This window comes from Macaca fascicularis, chromosome 4 (assembly GCF_037993035.2).
Source record: "Macaca fascicularis isolate 582-1 chromosome 4, T2T-MFA8v1.1".
In the NCBI taxonomy this organism is placed as follows: domain Eukaryota; kingdom Metazoa; phylum Chordata; class Mammalia; order Primates; family Cercopithecidae; genus Macaca; species Macaca fascicularis.
Window position 1 is genome coordinate 9,990,191 of NC_088378.1, and position 20,802 is coordinate 10,010,992.

The 20,802-nt window shown below is 39.8% G+C and overlaps 1 protein-coding gene across 9 annotated transcripts in view; it reads right to left on the bottom strand.

The window, feature by feature from the left end:
- Positions 1-7,433: 7,433 nt before the first annotated feature.
- The window catches only part of MAP3K4 (mitogen-activated protein kinase kinase kinase 4), a 126,795-nt gene continuing 113,426 nt past the window's right edge, over positions 7,434-20,802 (bottom strand). For 5 of the 9 annotated variants that reach the window (XR_012433292.1, XM_015448515.3, XM_015448513.3 and 2 more), the window contains 8 exons: positions 17,930-18,121; positions 16,687-16,757; positions 15,809-15,925; positions 14,754-14,913; positions 12,703-12,825; positions 11,995-12,101; positions 9,466-9,645; positions 7,434-7,961 (listed from right to left, as the gene is read on the bottom strand). Coding sequence is in view for 4 of the 9 variants with exons in the window: in XM_015448515.3 (XP_015304001.3) it covers positions 7,941-7,961; positions 9,466-9,645; positions 11,995-12,101; positions 12,703-12,825; positions 14,754-14,913; positions 15,809-15,925; positions 16,687-16,757; positions 17,930-18,121 (971 nt within the window). In the remaining 5 variants the exon portion in view is untranslated. Of the gene's footprint in view, positions 7,962-9,465; positions 9,646-11,994; positions 12,102-12,702; positions 12,826-14,753; positions 14,914-15,626; positions 15,718-15,808; positions 15,926-16,686; positions 16,758-17,929; positions 18,122-20,802 lie in introns of all 9 variants that reach the window. The other 4 variants (XR_012433291.1, XR_012433289.1, XR_012433290.1 and 1 more) reach the window with 1 other exon arrangement.

Here is a 20,802-nt window from a genome sequence, read left to right on the forward strand (position 1 = left end):
GCTGAGATCACACCACTGCACTCCAGCCTGGGCAACAAGAGTGAAACTCTGTCTCAAAAAGAAAAAAAAAAAGGGACAAAAAAGGACAAAGAGGGACATTATATAATGATAAAAGGACTAAACCAACAGGAAAATATCACAACTCTAAATATATATGCACCTAACACTGGAGCTCCCAAATTTATAAAACAATTACTACTAGACCTAAGAAATGAGATAGACAGCAACACAATACTAGGGGGAACTTGGATACCCCACTGATAGTACTAGACAGGTCATCAAGACAGAAAGTCAACAAACAATGGACTTAAACTATACCCTAGTACAAATGGACTTCACAGTTATTTACAGAATATTCTACATACCCACCAACTGCTCTATTCAATCAGCACATGGAACATTCTCCAAGACAGACTACATGATAGGCCATAAAACAAGTCTCAAAAAATTTAAGAAAATCAAAATAATAGCAAGTACTCTCTCAGACCGCAGTGGAATAAAATTGGAAATCAACTCAAAAAGGAACCCTCAAAAACATGCAAATACACTGAAATTAAATAACCTGCTCCTGAATGATCACTGGGTCAACAATGAAATCAAGACAGAAATTTAAAAATTCTCTGAACTGAACAATAATAACGACACAACCTATCAAAACCGAAAAGGTGGTGCTAAGAGGAAAGTTCATAGCATTAAATACCTACATCAAGAAGTCTGAAAGAGCACAAACAGAAAAGCTAAGGTCAGACCTCAAGGAGCTGGAGAAACAAGAACAAACCAAACCCAAACACAGTAGAAGAAAAGAAATGACCAAGATCAGAGCAAAAGTAAACCAAATTGAAACAAACAAAAAAATACAAAAGATAAATGAAATAAAAAGCTAGTTTTTGAAAAGGCAAATAAAATTTAGATAGACCAATTGCAAAACTAAGGAAAATAGGAAAAGAGAAGATCCAAATAAGCTCAATTAGAAATGAAATGGGAGATATTACAACTGATACCACAGAAATACAAAAGATCATTCAAGGCTACTATGAACACCTTTATGCACATAAACTAGAAAAATCTAGAGATGGATAAATTCCTGGAAATCTACAACTCTCCTAGATTAAATCACGAGAAATAGAAACTCTGAACAGACTAATAACAAGCAGTGAGACTGAAATAGTAATAAAAAAATTGTCAATACAAAAAAAGTCCAGCTCCAGACAGATACACAGCTGAATTCTTTCAGACATTCAAAAAAGAATTGGTACCAATGCTATCGACACTATTCCAAAAGACAGAAAAAGAGGGAATCCTCCCTAAATCATTCTATGAAGCCAGTATCACCCTAATACCAAAAGCAGGAAAGGACATAACAAAAAAAAAAAAAAAAAAAAAAACAACTAGACACCAATATATCCCTGATGAACACAGATGCAAAAATGCTTAACAAAAAACAAGCTAACTGAATTAAACATGAATCTTTATTAAAAAGATAATCCACCATGATCAAGTGGGTTTCATGCAAGAAAGCAGGGATGGTTTAACATCCACAAACCAATAAATGTGATACACCACATAAACAGAATTAAAAACAAAAACCACATGATCATCTCAATAGAAAAAGTGTTTGACAAAATGCAGCATCCCTTTATGATTAAAACTCTCAGCAAAATTGGCATAGAAGGGACATACCTTGAGGTAATAAAAGCTACCTATGACAAACCCACAGCCAACATTATACTGAAGGGAGAAAAGCTGAAGGCATTCCCCTAAGAACTGGAATAAGACAAGGATGCCCACTTTCACCACTTCTGTTCAATATAGTACTGAAGTTCTAGCCAGAGCAATCAGAAAAGAGAAAGATATAAAGGGCATCCAAGTTGGTAAAGAGGAAATCAAATTCTTGCTGTTTGCTTTATGATGAAGGTATACTTAGAAAACCCCAAAGACTCCTCCAAAAAGCTCCTAGAACTGGTACATGAATTCAGCAATGTTTCCAGATACAAAATTAATGTACGCAAATCAGTAGCCCTACTATACACCAACAGCGACCAAGCTGAGAATCAAATCAAGAACTCAACCTCTTTACAATAGCTGCAAAAAACAAAAAACAAAAACAAACAAAAATACCCACTGAACCAAGGAGGTGAAAGACCTCTAAAAGGAAAAGTACAAGACACTGCTGAAAGCAATCGCAGATGGCACAAACAACTGGAAACAAATCCCCGGCTCATGGCTAGGCAGAATCAATATTGTGAAAATGACTATACTGCCAAAAGCAATTTACAAATTCAATGCAATTCACATCAAAACACCACCATCATTCTTCACAGAACTAGAAAAAAAAATCCTAAAATTCATATGGAACCAAGAAAGAGTCTGTATAGCCAAGGTGAGACTAAGCAAAAAGAACAAATCTGGAGGCATTACATTACCTGACTTTAAAATGTAAGGCCATAGCCACCAAAACATTATGGTACTACTGGTATAAAAACAGGCATACAGACCAATGGAACAGAATAGAGAACCCAGAAATAAAGCCAAACACTTAGTTACAGTCAACTGATCTTTGACAAAGCAAACAGAAATATAAAGTGGGGAAAGGATACCCTATTCAATAAATCCTGCTGGGATAATTGGCAAGGCACATGTAGAAGAATGAGACTGAATCCTCATCTCTCACCTTATACAAAGATCAACTCAAGGTGGATCAGAGATTTAAATCTAAGACCTGAAACCATAAAAATTCTAGACAGTAACATTGGAAAAACCCTTTGAGACATCGGCTAAAACAAATAACTTTATGACTAAGAACACAAAAGCAAATACAACAAAAACAAAGGTAAACAGATGGGACTTAATCAAACTAAAAAGCTCTACACAGCAAAAGAAATAATCAATAGAGTAAAAAGACAACTCACAGAGTGGGAAAACATCTTTGCAATCTATACATCCGACAAAGGACTAATATCCAGAATCTACAAGGAACTCAAACAGATCAGCAAGAAAAAAAAAAACAAAAAAAACAAATCCCATCAAAAAGTGGGCTAAGGACATGAATAGACAATTCTTAAAAGAAGATACACAAATGGCCAACAAACCTACAAAAAAATGCTCAACATCACTAATGATCAGAGAAATGCAAATCAAAATCACAATGAGATACTACCTTACTCCTGCAAGAATGGCAATAAAAAAATTAAAAAAATATAGATGTTGGTGTGGAGGTGGTGAAAAGGTAACATCTTTACACTGTTGGTGAGAATCTAAACTAGAACAACCACTATGGAAAACAGTGTGGAGATTTCTTAAAGAACTAAAAGTAGATCTACCATTGGATCCAGCAGTCCCACTCCTGGGTATCTACCCAGAGGAAAAGCAGTCATTATATGAAAAAGGTACTTGCACATGCATGCTTATAGCAGCCCAATTCACAAATGCAAAAATATGGAACCAGCCCAAATGCCCATTAGTCAATGAGTGGATAAAGAAAATGTAGTGTGTATGTATGTATGTATGCATGTATGTGCATGGATACTACTCAGTCATAAAAAGGAATGAAATAGCATTTGCAGCAACCTGGATGGAACTGGAATCCATTATTCTAAGTGAAGTAACTCAGGAGTGGAAAACCAAACATCGTGTGTTCTCACTCTTAAGTGGGAGCTAAGCTATGAGGACACAAAGGCATAAGAATGATACAGTGGACTTTGGAGACTCAGGGGAAAGTGTGGGAGTGGGGTGAGGGATAAAATAGTACACACTGGGTACAGTGTACACTGCTCGGGTGATGGGTGTACCAAAATCTCAGAAATCACCACTAAAGAACTTATTCATGTGACCAAACACCACCTGCTCCCCAAAAACCTATTTAAATAATTTTTTTAAAAAGCTGCACACACGCATACACGGAAATAAAGTCCAAATAGACCTGCAAGAAGCAAAAAGACTGGATTAGTAACTTAAAATATTCCCCAAAAGAGAACTCACTCATGCCTAGCTGGTTTCACTACTGAATTCTATCAAACATGTAAAGCAATTTGGTTAAAAATACACACACACACACACACACACACAAACACACACACAACCAATCCTTCACAATCTCTGAGAAAACAAGAGGGAAATTTCCAAACTCACTCTATAAGGCCAGCATTATCCTGAAAACGACATCAAAAGAAATAAAACTATAAGAGCAATATCCTTCATATAACATGGAAGCAAAGGTCCTCAACAAAATAACTGCAAATGAATACAGCAACACATAAAAAGGAGTACACCCAATGATCAACTAGGACTTATCCCAGGAATATAAGATTGAGTTAACACCCCCAAATCAATTAATGTAATATACTATATTACAACACAGTAAAGTGCAAAACCATACAATCATCTCAATAAACAGCATCTGACAAAATAAAACACCCATTCATGACAAAAACTCTCTCCACAAACCAGAAATAAAAGGGAACTTCCTCCAATGGAAAAAGGGCATTAATGAAAAACCTGTAACACCATACTTAATGGTGAAAGAATGAGTAATTTCCAGCTAAGATAAAAATGTCAAAAATATGACAAGAATGTCCATTCTCATCACCACTATTCAACACTGTACTGGAAGGTCTAGCCAGTGCAATTAAGCAAGAAAAAGAAATGAAAGGTACCTAGAGTGTAAAGGAAGAAGTAAAACTGTTTTTATTCATGGAAAGCATTATTTTATTTGTAGAAAATCCTATGCAGCCTATAAAAACAATAGAACTATAAACTGAATTCAGCATAGGATGAGAGATAAACATAAAAATCAATTTTGTGTGTGTGTGTGTGTATATATATACATCCACTCTCTGTGTGTGTGTGTGTGTGTATATGGGGGGGCAATGAACAATCTGGAAATGAAATTATTATTTTCACCCATAGTAGCAATAAAAAGAATACTTAGGAATAAACTTAACAAGTTCAAGAGGTATACGACAAAAATCACAAAGCAGTGCTGAAGAAATACCTAAATAAATAGAGATATATCCTGTGTTAAGATTGAAAGACTTAAAATTAAGAAAACAATACTCCTCAAGTTGTTCTACAGTTCTATGTAAGCCCAATCCAAATCACAGGTGGTTTTGTTTTGCTTTTACGTAGAAATTAACAAAGTGATCTTAAAATTCATATGGAAATGCAAATTACCCCAATAGCCAAAATGATCCTGGAAAAGAAGAACGAAATTGGAGGATGCACACTTCCCTTTTTTAAAACTAAACACAAAGTTATAGTAACCAAGACAGTATGGCATAAGATGGTGTGGCATAAGATAAACATAGAGATTAATGGAATATAATTGGAAGTGCAGAAATAAACCTTTTCATTTATGATCAACTGATTTTCAACAAGGATGCCAAAAAAATAGCCTTTTCAACAAATGATATTGGGCCAAATAAATATCCACATGCAGAAGAATGAATGTGGACCCTTATGTGATATCATACACAAAAATTAACTAAAGACAGGCCTAATGTAAGTGCTAAAACTCTAAAACTCTTAGAAAAAAACATAGATGTAAATCTTTGTGACCTTGGGTCAGGCAATGGTTTCTTAGATATGATATCGAGAGCACAAGCAACAAAGACCAAGTTGATAAACTGGACTTCAAAAAAAAATTTTTAAATAGTACTTTTTCAAAAGACATTGTTAAAACAAAATGAAAAGACAAGCCACAGACTGGGGGGGGAGGGAAAAACATTTGCAAATCATATGTCCCATAAGGACCTATATCCGGAACATATCAAACAATTATTACAAACCAATAATATGATGAATAACCCAAATTTAAAATGATTTGAATAGATGTTTCACCAAAGAAGATATCCAACAAGCACATGAAAAAACGTTCACTATCATTAGGGAAATGCAAATCAAAACAGGGTACCTCTTCACATTAACTAGAATGGACATCATCAAAAAAAAAAAAAAAAAAAGCATTATGGAGAAGCTGGAACCCTCATACATTGCGAGTCAGAGGGTATAAGATGGTGCACCACTTTGGAAAACAGTTTGGAAGTTTAGGGAAATGCAAATCAAAACAGGATACTACTTTACATTAACTAGAATAGACATTATCAAAAAAAAGCACAATTGCAAGTATTGGAGAGGGTATGGAGAAGCTGGAACCCTCACACATTGCTAGTAGGGGTGTAAGATGGTGCACCACTTTGGAAAACAGGTTGGAAGTTTCTGAAAATGTTGAACATAGATTTACCATATGACTCAGCAAATCTACTCCCAAGAGAAATGAAAATATTTTTGTACGAACACTTCTATGGGAATGTTCAGAGAAGCATTATTTATAATAACCAAAAAGTGGGCACAACCCAATCAACTAGTAAATGGATAAATAAAGCGTGTGGCAGTCTGAACAGTCTCAGTAATAACAAGGAATGATGTACTGACACCTGCTACAACATGGATCAATCTCAGAAACACAGGCTAAGTGAAAGAAGACAAATACAAAATACCACATATTATAAAACTCTATTTGTATGAAATGTCCAGAATAGGAAAATCTATAGAAACAAGAAATCATTTAGTGGTTACCTAAGGCTGGGGGTGAGAATGGGGAGTGACTGCAAATGGACACGAGATTTCTTTTGGGGGTGATAGGAATGTTCTAAAATTGGGTTGTGACGATCATTGCACAACTGTACTATACTAAAAGTTACTGAATTGTACCCTTCAAATATTATGTAAAATGTAACTAAAAAAGCTATATTTTAAGAAGTCTTAAAATTCTAAGTGGTTGTATAAATCCTTTTGTAATGCCAATATTCTCTGGACGTTAACTTCTTGGCTGAAGGATCTACTCTTCTGAAGGAAGATGAATACAAAACCTGCTTGAGAAATTACTTGCCCAGGGTCAGTGGCTATGTGTAAGGAGTCAGTGATCTTCCAAAAAGATTTCAGGAAGCTTTATGGTCAATCTGTTTTAAAAATGTAATAGCAAAAAAAAAAAAAAAAAAAAAAAGAACACCATCAATGATGTATAATTTGGGGCTATTTTAGAAAGCTAACTGCTGAAATGTTTACTTCTGAAGAAGACGCTTTCTCATCAGCTCATTCAGCAGTATTTACACTGACCTAGCACCTATACATCTTGGTTTAAAAATAAAGTGAACTCCCAACATGTGATAACAAGGTTTAAACTTTTATCTGTTATAAATTTACTGGTTAATATGAAATAATTAAAAAGAACCACCCTACGTCATTAGTATTGCTTCATTTATTTCTTTTGCTTTTCAGCGAGGTGATCCTAAAGGGACGCCGAACCCAGTGACCACCTTTAGCACACACGATTGTGCTCCTCCTTTTGAGGAACAGGTAAGTGAAAATGACAGACTTCTGAATCATACTGGGTTGCCTCATAAGCTGTTAACCATTAAAAGACAGTATAACTGAGCTTTCCTAAAATAAACCATTTATTGAAAAAAGAACCTTTTTCTTAAATTTCAGTAATCAGCCTTTGCATTACAAACCTGCAGCTTGCCAACAACAAAAAAGGTAAAAGGTTTCACAGTCAGTGCACTCAACAAACAGGAGATTAAAAACAAGGTATAGGACGCCTGATAACACTACAACTTCTTTTGAACCTAGAAAGGTCAAAACACTACGCTGATGTCACGGTTCTCAGTCACGCGAGACACGGAGGAGACAGAGGCGATGGTCCGTGTACAGTAGTAATGGCACTTAACATGCAGCTTCTTTAACCTCGTGGCCACCAGCCCTCCAGAGAGCCTTTTGCCACATCAGACAAACAGGAGCAGCAGGAGAAGTGACGCTTGTCACCTGTGCAGTCTTCAGTCTTGGAAGGTTAAAAAGGCTTATACTGCTTCTCAGCACAGTCTTTATGTAAATATTACATACAGTAGTGATTAAGAGAATTTTCCAAGTCCATATTCTACTAGGCTTCATTCTTCATCTGTGCAAACCTGTGAGGAAGCAGGAGAGAGCTGAGCCCTTGCAGAGGCAGGTGTGTACTTGTGCATACACACAGTGTGAGCCTTACGGGGAAGGCCCCATCCAGTCACCCTGATGCTCCCAGCACTGTGCTGGGCACAGAGGGAAAGGCTTAAGAAATGTAATGAACAATGGCAAAGGTAAGTTACTGCTCTAAAGTTAAGCCTGGGAATTGACTAATGAAAGCATTTTCTAAAATGCGTATGTGCACTCTCAGGTCAATACAAATTGTTAGGCACTTTATAACTAAGACATACATTGTTATTTAATTACAAATCCCTAACATCTCCATAGCTGGTCCAGTTGCTTGCCCCTTACTCCCACTTACCGAGAAGAGCATCACCCCACTCTTCCGCCCCTTCCTTTCCTTTCCCAGGGGCTCTCCTGCAGGGGTCTTGCGAGGCTTTCTTCTCCAGGGCTCTGTTCTCATCCCCTTGTCCTCTGTGGACCCTCCCAGCAATACTTCTGTCTCCCACACCTGTGCCCTACCCCAAATCCCTCTTCAGTGCCAGCCCCAGATATCCAAATGCCCATCTGAAATCTCCAAGCAGACGTTCCAAACGTACCCCAAGCTTCATCCACCAAAGAGGACCCACCACCTCTGGACCCACCCCTCACCCAACTGCTTCTTTCTCTACTCTGGCAAATGGACACAAACCAGAAACCTGGGAGCCACCCTAGACTCCTCCCCTCACTCACCTTTCACATCCAATCAGGGGTCAGTCACGGCACTCTAACTCTTAAATGCCACTGATCACTCACCTGGAACGCCCTCTCCCAACCCCTTGGCTGTATCAGAACCTTCTCAATTCCTCTGCCTCTAGCGTGATCTTTCTAAAACACTATGTCATCATTTATGTTTATAATAAAATGGAAACTCCTTCATGTTGCTCCTGGTTACTATTCCAGCCTTATCTTCCTGCCCTTTTCCACATCCTGTGTTCACCAGGATCTACCTACACAGGGCTCTGTGACCATCCCACTCCTCTGAAGGGTGAGCGTTCCCAAGCTTCTTTACTTTGTCTTCAATGCCCGCTCCCCCACTTCTGACCTCTAGTACCTCAGTCTAGAGAAAAAAGAACTGAGATTGGCTGACTTAATTAAATTCCTCTTCTGAGTAACCTTACCTAGCATTATCACAGCTCTTAGGGTAATGATAGTCATTACTGTCTTGACCCTCCAAGTAGACTACACACTCTGGAGTGGAAACTCTTTCATCCCGTCCCATTTAAATTTCCATCTTACTGTCTCTAGTGTATCTCAAATGCACCATCAAAAGAGATCAAGTAGAAGAACCTCAATGAACATTTTCCAAATGAAAAAACACATACAAAAATCCCTGGCATAATAATACATTTAGTTCCTTTCCACTTCAGATATAGCTACTTTAAAGTTTCAAACCTTCATTAACGTCTGGATGCAAAACAGAACTTAAACACTTCAACATGAAAAAGACTATCCAGTCATCTGCCAAACCTTGACAAACGAATGGTCGAGGAGCTGGCTGGCGGTCCATCTCATCTTTGGGTCACTCTCAAGGCAGTGAGAAAGGAAGTCCTTGCCTTCAGGGCTTAATCTTTCAGGGATTGGTGGCTTATGTCCCATCCCCACTTTATACATAATTTGAAAGTTGTGCTCATACTCATGCCAAGGCCTCTAAAAAAGATGTTTTAAAAAAATCAGATTTTAATATTATATAGCCACAAACAATGCAAATGTTCAGTCTCTTTTTAAGCATCTCATAATTAATATATGTATTAGGGGACAGCAAATTTTTACTAAAAGGGCCGAACAATTTTTCAGGTTGACAGGCCATATGATCTCTATCACAACTATTCAGTTATGTCACGGCAGCATGGTAGCAGCTATGGACAACATGTAAATGGTATAACTGTTGCAACAAAACTTTATTTATAAAACAGGTGGCCAGCATAGTTTGCCTACTCCATTTGGGGTGCACAATTTAGTCCAACATTATCTAGAAACCATCATCATGCAACTAAAAAATGTAATATATAAAATGATATAAAAAAGTCTACAAAACCCAATTCTCTTAGAGGGATGGTTAATATGCTACCTTATTGAAAAATAAAAATTCCATTAGTGCAAAGCTTATTTCATTATGATCCTATGAAAAATGAGATTCATAGGGGAAGGAACTAAGTGTGTATGGAATTCTAATTTCTAAACTATTGTTTCGTTATTGCCAATATGTATTCTTCAATATGAGAACCTGTTCTTTCATGTGTGGCTTTACTGGAATAACACAGATATCACAACCACCACCTTTCTATTTTAATGCTAATAGAAATAATGTTAGCTAATATTTATTGAGCACTTACATGTGATCTCTTTCAGCAGCTGCAAGGCATAGCTACATTATAATTAACTGAGTTCCTGCTAGTAACTTAACACTAACTTTTCACTTAGGAACAAAGGTCTCTAACTTTTTTGCTATAACAGTGTATGTGTACAGTAAGCTACACATAGTGCAGTAACGTGCATCTTTATACGTTTGTGTAATTGCTCATTAATGTTATCATCACAAGAGACATTTTCAGAAGCAGAAAGCTTCTTGGTTTAAGTGCTGTGCACATTTAAAATTTTGATAGAGATTGGAAACATCTCCAGAGCAGCCCCACCACAGGGACTTTCTGTCTAAAACATGTCTGTTTCTTTACATACTCTCTTAAAGTGAGAATTCTCAATCTTTAAAAATGTCACTCAGCACTTTGGGAGGCTGAGGCGGGTGGATTATGAGGTCAGGAGTTTGAGACCAGCCTGGCCAACACAATGAAACCCTGTCTCTACCAAAGTACAAAACTTAGCCAGGCGTGGTGGCACATGCCTGTAATCCCAGCTACTTGTGAGGGTGAGGCAGGAGAATCGCTTGAACCCGGAGGTGGAGGTTGCAGTGAGCCGAGATCACGTCACTGCACTCCAGCCTGGGCAACACAGCGAGACTCCATCTCAAAAAGAAAAAAAAAAAAGTCACTCATATGCTAAGTAAAAAGATTTCACTTTTAAATGTATAATTCTGGTTAATGAGGTTGTCATCTTTTCATGCTTTCTTTTGTTAATAATCATTTTAGAGCAGTTTTGGGTTTATAGAAAAATTAACTGGAAGGTACAGAGAGTTCCCATATCCCTCTCTGTCCCACAGTTTCCTCTACTATGTATATCTCGTGTTAGTGTGCTCCATTTTTTAGAACTGATGAACCAATGTGAATGCACTACTGTTAACTGAAGTCCACAGTTTACGTCAGGGTTCACTCTGTCGCACATTCTACGGGTTTGGACATTCACATACTGACATGTATCTATCATCACTGTATCCTACAGAGTAGGTAAAAATTCCGTCCTGTTCGTCTCTCTGTTCCCCCAGTCCCTGGCAACCACTCATCTTTTTACTGTCCCTGTGGTTTTGCCTCTTCCCAAATGTCATTAGATGGAATCGCTCAGAGTGCAGGCCTTTCAGACTGGCATCTTCTGTCACTTAGCCACATGCATTTACGGTTCCTCCAGGTCTTTTTGTGGCTCGATAGCATGTTTCTTTTTATCGCTCAGTAATATTCCTTTGTATGAATATAACACAGTTGATTCATTTACCTATTGAAGAACATGCTGGTTGCTTCCAAGTTTTGGTAATTATGAATAACGCTGCCGTAAACATTCATGTGCAGGTTTTTGTGTGGACATGTTTCCAACTTATTAATGTTGCTTTTTGTAACTGCTTGCTTCCCTGTATTTTAATGAGAGGTTTATGCTTCTTAAATTCACTCCTAAGAGTTCTCTGTGGCGTATAGCTTACAAATATTTGTTTCCTGGTTTGTCATTTGTCTTAATCTTATTGTTTCTTTCGATGGATAAGATTTTTGTCTCTAATAATGTTCACTATTTAGTGTCTACACTGTTTGTAATGAATAATCAATCCATTAACTACTGTTCTGTCAATGCACAGTGCCCTTCCGAAGTTCCTCCGCCAGGTGTGGGGGCTCCACTTACCTTGCCAGTCACCATCTCTATGACAACACACCCCAGACTCCAGATGTCGGCCGCACGCCCATGGCCTTCTCCTTTGGCGCGAGTGATGACTTCAGGTGCCATGTATGCTTTAAAGGTCACAGATATGTTGAGAGTAATGGGTTATAAACATATCACCATGTATTAATAGAGCCAAGCAATAAACTAATATTGTACAATATTATTTTTCTTCATTAAGCAATAGGAAACATCAAAAACTTAGTTCAAATCAATCTGCTGAACGAACTTTTTAAAGGGACAAATTCTCTTTTAAAAGACAATGTTTGAATATACACATTTTCAAATTAATTGTATGCACAATGAAAATGGAAAATTTAACCTGCAAAAGAGGAGGCAAAATTTCCTGGTACTAAGTGATCAAAACGAACCATCACCATTGAACCACAGTGTTGTTCAGACTACAACGGCTTTAAGAAAGACAATGCAAGCAACAAAAGTGTTTTTCTGGTGAGAAAAAGAGGCTTTCCTCTCTCCTGTAACCTAAAATGAGTCATTTAATTTCCCAATCTTGGGTGAGAGCCCAAGTGTGTGAGGAAGCAGCCCTTCTCACGACTGAACACCTTCACCTGCTCTTCCATCTCTACTGACAAAGAAAGGTGAAGGGGGCATGCAGGTCCCAAGCATGCTGCGTGAAGTCAGAGTGCAAAGAACAACCAAGCTGGTCCCTACCTGCTGTCCCCAGGGTGCTGTTCACTTCACCAGGCATGGTCTGGGCATTGTTTTTGAGCTTTACTGAGCATCCAAAATCTCCCAGTTTGATTAATCCAGATGAGGTAAGGAAGATATTGGCACCTAAAAAGAAACAAGCAGTTGTTACGCAGCCTCTGAAACACAATGTGGGCAAGGTTACATGGTAATCTAAACTACCAGGAAGTTCATTCACAAACTGAACAACAGAAAGGCTTATGAAACTTGACTTACAAAGTGTAATAATCACAGAAAGATTTGTAAGCCTTATTCACTCACAAATGTTAATACAAAACAACAAAATTTTAACAGCAGCGCAGGTAGCCTTGACCAATAAATTCTGAACTGAAATACATGCACAAATTCTAACATTAATAACCCACAGAGATACTTAAAAAGAAATCGCATACAAAACACAAATGCTTGTGGTGGCAGTCTGAAGAATTAGAGATGTGTACAATCAGCAGCGTCTGAAACAGGAAGCGACATATAGATGACAGCTGCACACACACTGCAGTTCTTCAGATTCCCAGCTGAGGCCCTTGGATTTGTTCGTGACTGAAAACTGTTCCGCAAGTTTCAAATATTCCTACAAGCAATATATATGCTTAACTTGTAGTCTAGTTAGAATTTGGGGATACTGTTCATCTCTCAGGAGAGCTTGGCTTTTTGCTCTAGGCTATAAGACATTACTGCTCCAACTAAGTCATGCTATCTCTGGCATCGTGTCCTGTGATACCGCCTTTGAAAAGCAACAACACAGAGCCAATGGAGTAGACAAGCAGCCATCTAATGAGCTGAGGTCAACAGCGAATACTCATAAATCCGTGCTCCTAGAGCTGATGCTCCCCACAACTGACTACAAGGGCAGCTTGATCTTCTCGAACGATTCTACATCTGTACCTTCTTAGTCATGCTGAACTAGAAAGCATTCGATAAGGATATCGGTGAGCTGACTTGGTTCAGATTCTAAGGGAGTCTCTTCCTGCCACGGAATAAAACATGAAGACACCATTTTGTAACAGTGAACAGACTGAGGGTGGTGTCTATGGCAGAATGACTAGAAATGGGCAATGCTACAGCCTGATAAAGAGCCAATTAAGCCAACACCAGAATGACCCGAGACACCAAAGCAAGGTAGTGGACAGGCAGGCCGCCAGCAAGACTGGCATAGGCTGGGTGATTCAGGGTGAGCCACATTACAGAGCACGAACAATTCTTACACCTAGACCAAAGCAGACTGGTGTCATCCAAAACAGCCCCCTACACTGGGTCTCGTCCCTGGTCAGAAGTCAGGTCGGTTCCTGAGTGAATGTGTTTAGGTTAGCCTCAGACTACAGGACAGAATGAAACTCTTCAGCCTAGGGCCAATTAGGCACAAAAATACTTCCCCATTTTAATTATCCTTAAGACTTGCAAACACAAAGGGGAGGGGCATGGCGTGGTTAAGGCAAATGCCACGGTGACCATTCTGAGACAGAAGCACAGCTATTCCCTCCCGCTCCCCCACCCCCGCCGTGCTATGAGAAAAGCCCTTTTAATCCATCAGCGTGGCCCAATTAATCTTCAGCAGAACTCGATTTCAACGTTTGTGTAAACCCCATTCTTGTCTCAAAAACGTAGCCTCAAATTTGTATGTGCATTTCTGATCTGATTTACTGTCGGTTTACATATTCATGATTTTCATATATAAATAGACAAGAATCCTGATACGAGAGGAAAAAAGGTTGCTTTGATCACGAATGTCTGGTAACTACATGGGCTATGCCAAATCGGCCTATGAAAATAGCAAACTTCATTTGGGAAAACAGGTTTCTGTAAAAGCGGAGTTGAACAGACAGAGTGGACTCCTGGGCAGACATGGGTTCTACCCTGCTTCGGAAAACAGGATCCTTACGGAGGCACATTTCAATGGAAGGAGTTTCCATCTAGAGAAACCATATGTGGCAATGGGATGCGTGTCTTCAGAGCCCCTCCCACGCGCTGGGTACCGGTGGCTCTAACCCACAGCAGCCAGGCGGGTGTAGGATTACCTTTAATGTCACGGTGGACTATGCCGTGCTCATGGAGGACATTGATCGCAATGGTGATCTGCTTTGAATACAGCCTAATCACATGTTCCTGAAGTCCCAGCCTTGACACCTCTTCTAATGTCCCCTCATCGCAGTACTCCATGAAGATGTACATTTCTTCCTGCAGGAGGAATAAAGGGCAGCTCTGTGTTTACGGTTTTCCTTACATGTACGCTAGTGAGAAATCTGGAAAACTTCCTAGGCCACACCCCAAAGGAATGTTCTTTCTAACGGTATACTACACTTGCCATCCTGGGTACTGAATGTGTCTCACAACAGTCGTTTCCAAGTCCTCTACAGAGGTGTCTGCCTGCCTCCTCTGTCTGGAATTATACAGCTCTTGGGGATAAGAACATCTCCAAATCGCAGGGGATCAATTTCTATTATCCTCTGAAATTAAGTCTGCTATATAATCTCAGACAGGGACCAACAGGGCTGTCCCTACAAATACATTATTAAGTACTGAAACACATCCTTTTTAAACATAATTTGTAAAAACATTAAAAATGATCCATTTTCAACTTCCCCTGGAAGCTCATGCTCTACACCACGATGCTCCAAGTTATCCTCTTTCCCTCGACGTGTTTATTTCTAAACACAAGGGGGAAACTTAATTTGAGGTTTGAATTTTCTCTCATTTCACAATGGCTCCCTAAATACATACAAGAGAAAAACCAGTATTACTTAACAGTGTACTCAACAGTGGTTCAGCAAAAAAATGGAAAAAAAGTCACAAGAAGTGGTGTAAGGGGCGTTTTAGAAGAATCTTCTGACTGGCAGGATGGGTTTCAGTGCTTTATGATGTCGGGTTAATGACTACAGTCTACAACTTACATTTTAGGAAGAACTCCTCTAGTTTCAGAGAGAAGGCAGAAATGATGTAACTCATGGAGATTTCCTGAGAATTAGGCAAAGTTACTGTGCTCTGAAATGAGAAGACCTGTGATGTAGAACAGGACTCCATTCTGTGCCCTCACTGATTCCTCACACAAAGAGTGTCATTAGGGTCGGCTTACTCTATGAAGCTCCACACCAAAATACCGAACCAGATTGGGGTGTTTGATGCCTTCGAATATTTTCAATTCATCTGCAGTTTCCTTGATAGTCTTATGGTCATTAGGTTGAAATCGAATCTGTAAAGTGAGGTGATGAATACGTTAATTGGCCGGATTTAATCACTCTACATTATACACATACATTGAAACATCATTTTATACCCCATAAATATATATATAATCATGATCTGTCAATTAAAAATAACAAAAAATTAAGAAAAAAGGAAGTTTATAGCCAAGCTGGAGTGAAGTCACAGAAATGCAGCCAGGTCCCGGGCACAGAGGAGGAAGAGGCTCTGCTCCGGGAGAGAGTGGAGTAGGAAGCAGCTCCACAGCAAGCTCAAGACGCTGGAGCCTCCCTTCCCCGCCCCTCCTCTCCTTCCATGTCAAACCGGATGTCTCCACAGACAGCAGTGAGTCCTGTTTCCACTTCAGGTTCCCTGGCCATTTCCCCATCCTACCTCCAGCTGTTTCAATGCCAGTTGTTTCTGAAGCTTATCATAACTGTTATCTTCTCCCCCAAAGTGCCCCCGTAAGACACGCCTGTTAATCATCTCCTCTAAGCCTTCATCAGACTTAGCTCTGCCACCCTCGTAGGCACTGCTCACACCTGTGCTGTTAGAACTGTTTGTGACTTATTACCCTCTCTGGAATCGTAAGCCCCTTCACTGCCTGTGTGTGTTATCTCAGTGCATCTGCCTGGTTGGTCCTGACTGCCGCAGTGCTGGTGCTGAAGACAGCTCTATGCACAGAGAACTGAATCACCACCAGCATCTTTACGGAATTTCTATCACCCAGAGCCGCCAGGCCCAACGGCCCCAGGGAGCCAGGTGACTCACCTCCTTCATGGCCATCAGCTCCCCGGTGTCGACGCTGATGCAGGTGTACACCTTCCCGTACTGGCCTTCCCCTGCAAATAACGCAAACAAGCTGCACTTCCAGCCACTGCAGCGGGCTGTTTTACATTCCTTAAACTTGCAATAATACTGTCCAATTATTTTGGACGTATATTTATATATTTATAATTAGGTTTACTGCAGTTTACTATTGCAAGATCCAAAATTTTTCTAAATGTTCCCTGATAACTAAAGTTTTAGGCAATCTCTTTAATATGTCTTACCTACAAGTATCTTTAAATAGAGCAGAACCAACTTTGGTAAATCCCAGGAGAAGCATCAAAATGACCAATAAAAGCAGCCTTGGTGTACACTTCTGAGCCCTCACACCCCTCAAGGAGATCTTGGCTGGGGCTCGGAGCAGAAGAAAACAGCCAGGACTAAGCCTGGCCATTGTCTACCTCACTGGCACATGTCCAGGAGTGTGTGGGAGCAGACATTCCCCTAACATACCTTCTGGGACATTAAAGCAAGAGGATATGTGCCTGAACAAGACTGATAACAGTAATTAATCCAATTTATAAAGTACTTGATTGTTTTCAGTGGGTTTTGCCCTCCTTGATAGCTCCAAGGAAACATCAGGTTTCCTCAGGCTGACAAAGTCCCATATTATTAATACAACTGTGTTCGCCCCCTTCAGACCTAGATGTGTGACAGATAAATAAATACATTTAAGTGGGGAAAGGATCTGAAACACAACAAGACTTCTTCCCTCACATAATTTACCACTAGTTATTTTACAAGAAGCAATTCCACCTGGAAATTAATTAATTAATGAGGCAATGTTTTAGAAAAGAAGACTGTCTTGTCCTCATTTGTATCCAGTCTCTCTTCAAATCATGTCCTGTGTGTGTGTGTGTGTGTGTGTGTGTGTGTGTGTACAGAGAGAGAGAGACTAGAACAAATGGGTCAATTTTTGGTGCCTCTCCACTGGCACCTTCCAGGGTTATTAAGCAAAACGATCCAACGTAATGAACCACTTAGAAATCTCTTTTGTATTGCTCTTAGAATACATTTTACAAATTAAACAAACAAAATCCAGACCACTCTGCAAAAAGGTAACAATGCATATTTATTGTATCTACAAGAAAAAAGGGCCAACTCTATAGGATTTAACCTAAAGAAGTGTAACTATTGCTACTTCTAACAGGGACTATCTTGACATCACGTTCCTTAATTTTCTTACCGATTTTGTTTCCTCTTTGCCACTTGAAGGTCACCTTCCTCAAGCCAACATGCATGACGTTATCATAGGACTTAGGCGTATCACAAACTTGACCAATGATATTCTTTCTCCTCATTTCTCGGTACCTCTTTTCTTCGAACAATCGGACTGACTTCTGGATAGCTTCTATGGGTCCTAGTTTAGAAGCAGTATCTGCAGAGAGAACCAAAACCTCATTAGTCCCAATCACTGTTATCAAGTCAGTTTCCAAAAGAGAAACCAGTAACGACAGAGCAATATATATTAGCACTCCATTACAGCAAAGCTTATTATCTACTCAGATACACAGGTGAATTAAAGTTCTTCAAACGCTACTAATTCCAGCATATGCCACCCCTTATACAGTACACAGATAAAATATAAGCTAGTCAAACAAAAACGATTTCCTTTCCCAAGAACGTTGGCTAAAATCTTGCAGTAAGATAAATGCCTCTAGTTTCTCCTCTCTCCATTCCACGCTCTTGTTTGCCATATTATTAAAACATAAGATGTGATCATGTTACTGTCCTACATAAATTTAATTCACTGGAGCAGTGACTCATGCTTGTAATCCCAGCACTTTGGGAGGCGAGGTGGTCAGATTGCTTGAGCCTAGGAGTTCAAGACCAGCCTGGGAAAAATGGCAAAACCCCATTGTCAGGCCTCTGAGCCCAAGCCAAGTCATCCCATCCCCCATATATGTGACTTGCACATATATGCCCAGATGGCCTGAAGTAACTGAAGAATCACAAAAGAGGTAAAAATGCCCTGCCCCTGCCTTAACTGATGACATTCCACCACAAAAGAAGGGAAAATGGCCAGTCCTTGCCTTAAGTGATGACATTACCTTGTGAAAGTCCTTTTCCTGGCTCATCCTGGCTCAAAAAGTTCCCCCACTGAGCACCTTGCGACCCCCACTCCTGCTCGCCAAAGAACAAATCCCCTTTGACTGTAATTTTCCTTTACGTACCCAAATACTATAAAATGGCCCCACCCTTATCTCCCTTCGCTGGCTCTCTCTCTGGACTCAGCCCGCCTGCACCCAAGTGATTAAAAAGCTCTATTGCTCAGATAAAGCCTGTTTGGTGATCTCTTCACATCGATGCGCATGACACCCATCTCTACAAAAACATACAAAAGTTAGCCAGGTATGGTGGTGCGTGCCTGTAGTCCCAGCTACTCGGGAGGCTGAGGTGGGAGGATCCCTTGTGCCCAGGAGGTAGAGGTCACAGTGAGCCAAGATTGTGCCACTGCACTCCAGCATGGGTGACAGAGTAAGACCAAGTCTCAAAAACAAAAAACAAAAAAACACTTAATTCATGGTTCTCCACTACCTACTAACCAAATATGCAAACTTTACCTGCAGAATTTGGACCCAGTTTGTCTTTTCTATGTTTTCAAACTAGCCAAAATGACTCTTACAGAACACAGCAAACTACTTTTCGCTTCCCTTACTTTTACACCTTTTCCTCTGCCTAAAATATCTTCTTCATACCCGAGTATCTGTTGAGTGAATCTTACTCACACAGTGCAGCTGAAATGCCATGCCTCTTCTAGGAAGCCATCTCTGATGAGAAGGATTTTCCCTTCTCTGGGAAGAGTACAGAAAAAGGGCTCTAGAATCAAAATTCCTGGGATAAAATCCTGGCCTCGCCATTTTCTAGGTGTTTGACAATAGGCAAGGCAATTAACTTCTTCACACATTAAAAACCAATCTGTAAAATAAAGGTAAAAAGTCCAATCTCACAGACCTACTGTGAGGATTTCATGAAATAATACCTGTAAAGCATTTAGCCCAGTGGCTGGAACACAGTAAAACTCAATTAATATTAGCTATGGTCATTATTCCTCATTTTCCCATCAGGCAATGTATCTCTATTTCTCCAACTTGTTTTATCAACTTGTCATGATAAAAAGAAAAAAAGAAATACTTTTTACACATTTAACAGTTCTGTGAGCTATTACCCTTACTACATGTGATTCTGATTTCATCCTGTTCTTTTTTAAAAAATGCTGATCACTCCTACTAAAATTTTACAACCCACTAATGGTTCACAACCCACAACTTGAAAACCACGGTTTGTCCTGTTCTCTATGACAGCATTTTTCATACCATATCCTAATTAGCTACCCAAGAGCCTAAGTTTTCTGGCTCAGATAAAGAGATCCTTGAAGGCTGGGATGACTATAAGGTTAATCTGAAAAGAGAAATTCTGAAAGACTTATAATGGTCCATTTATAATTTATTACAATCACTTCTTTAAAATATGGATCCAAATTTGTTTCCTTTGCCTCAATATACAACACAGCAAATCTACCCAGCAATGGGCAAGACTTTAACAGCAGTGAGGCCATGGGCTCTACAGTCAAATATTTCTGAGAAATGCTTAAAAAAATTTATCAAGATTCCTTGTTTGTTTGGTTTTTTGAGATGGAGTCTCCCTCTGTCACCAGGCTGGAGTGCAGTGGCATGATCTTGGCTCACTGCAACCTCCACCTCCCAGGTTCAAGAGATTCTCCTGCCTCAGCCTCCCGAGTAGCTGGGACTACAGGCGCCCGCCACCCTGCCCAGCTAATTTTTGTATTTTTAATAGAGACAGGGTTTCACCATGTTGGCCAGGATAGTCTCGACCTCTTGACCTCGTGATTCACCCACTTCAGCCTCCCAAAGTGCTGGGATTACAGGCGTGAGCCACTGTGCCTGGCCTTTTTTTTTTTTGAGATGGAGTTTCGCTCTTGCTGCAGTGGTGCGATGGTGCCATGGTGCGATGGTGCGATGGTGCGATCTCGGCTCACTGCAACCTCTGCCTCCCGGGCTCAAGCAATTTTCCTGCCTTGGCCTCCCGAGTAGCTGG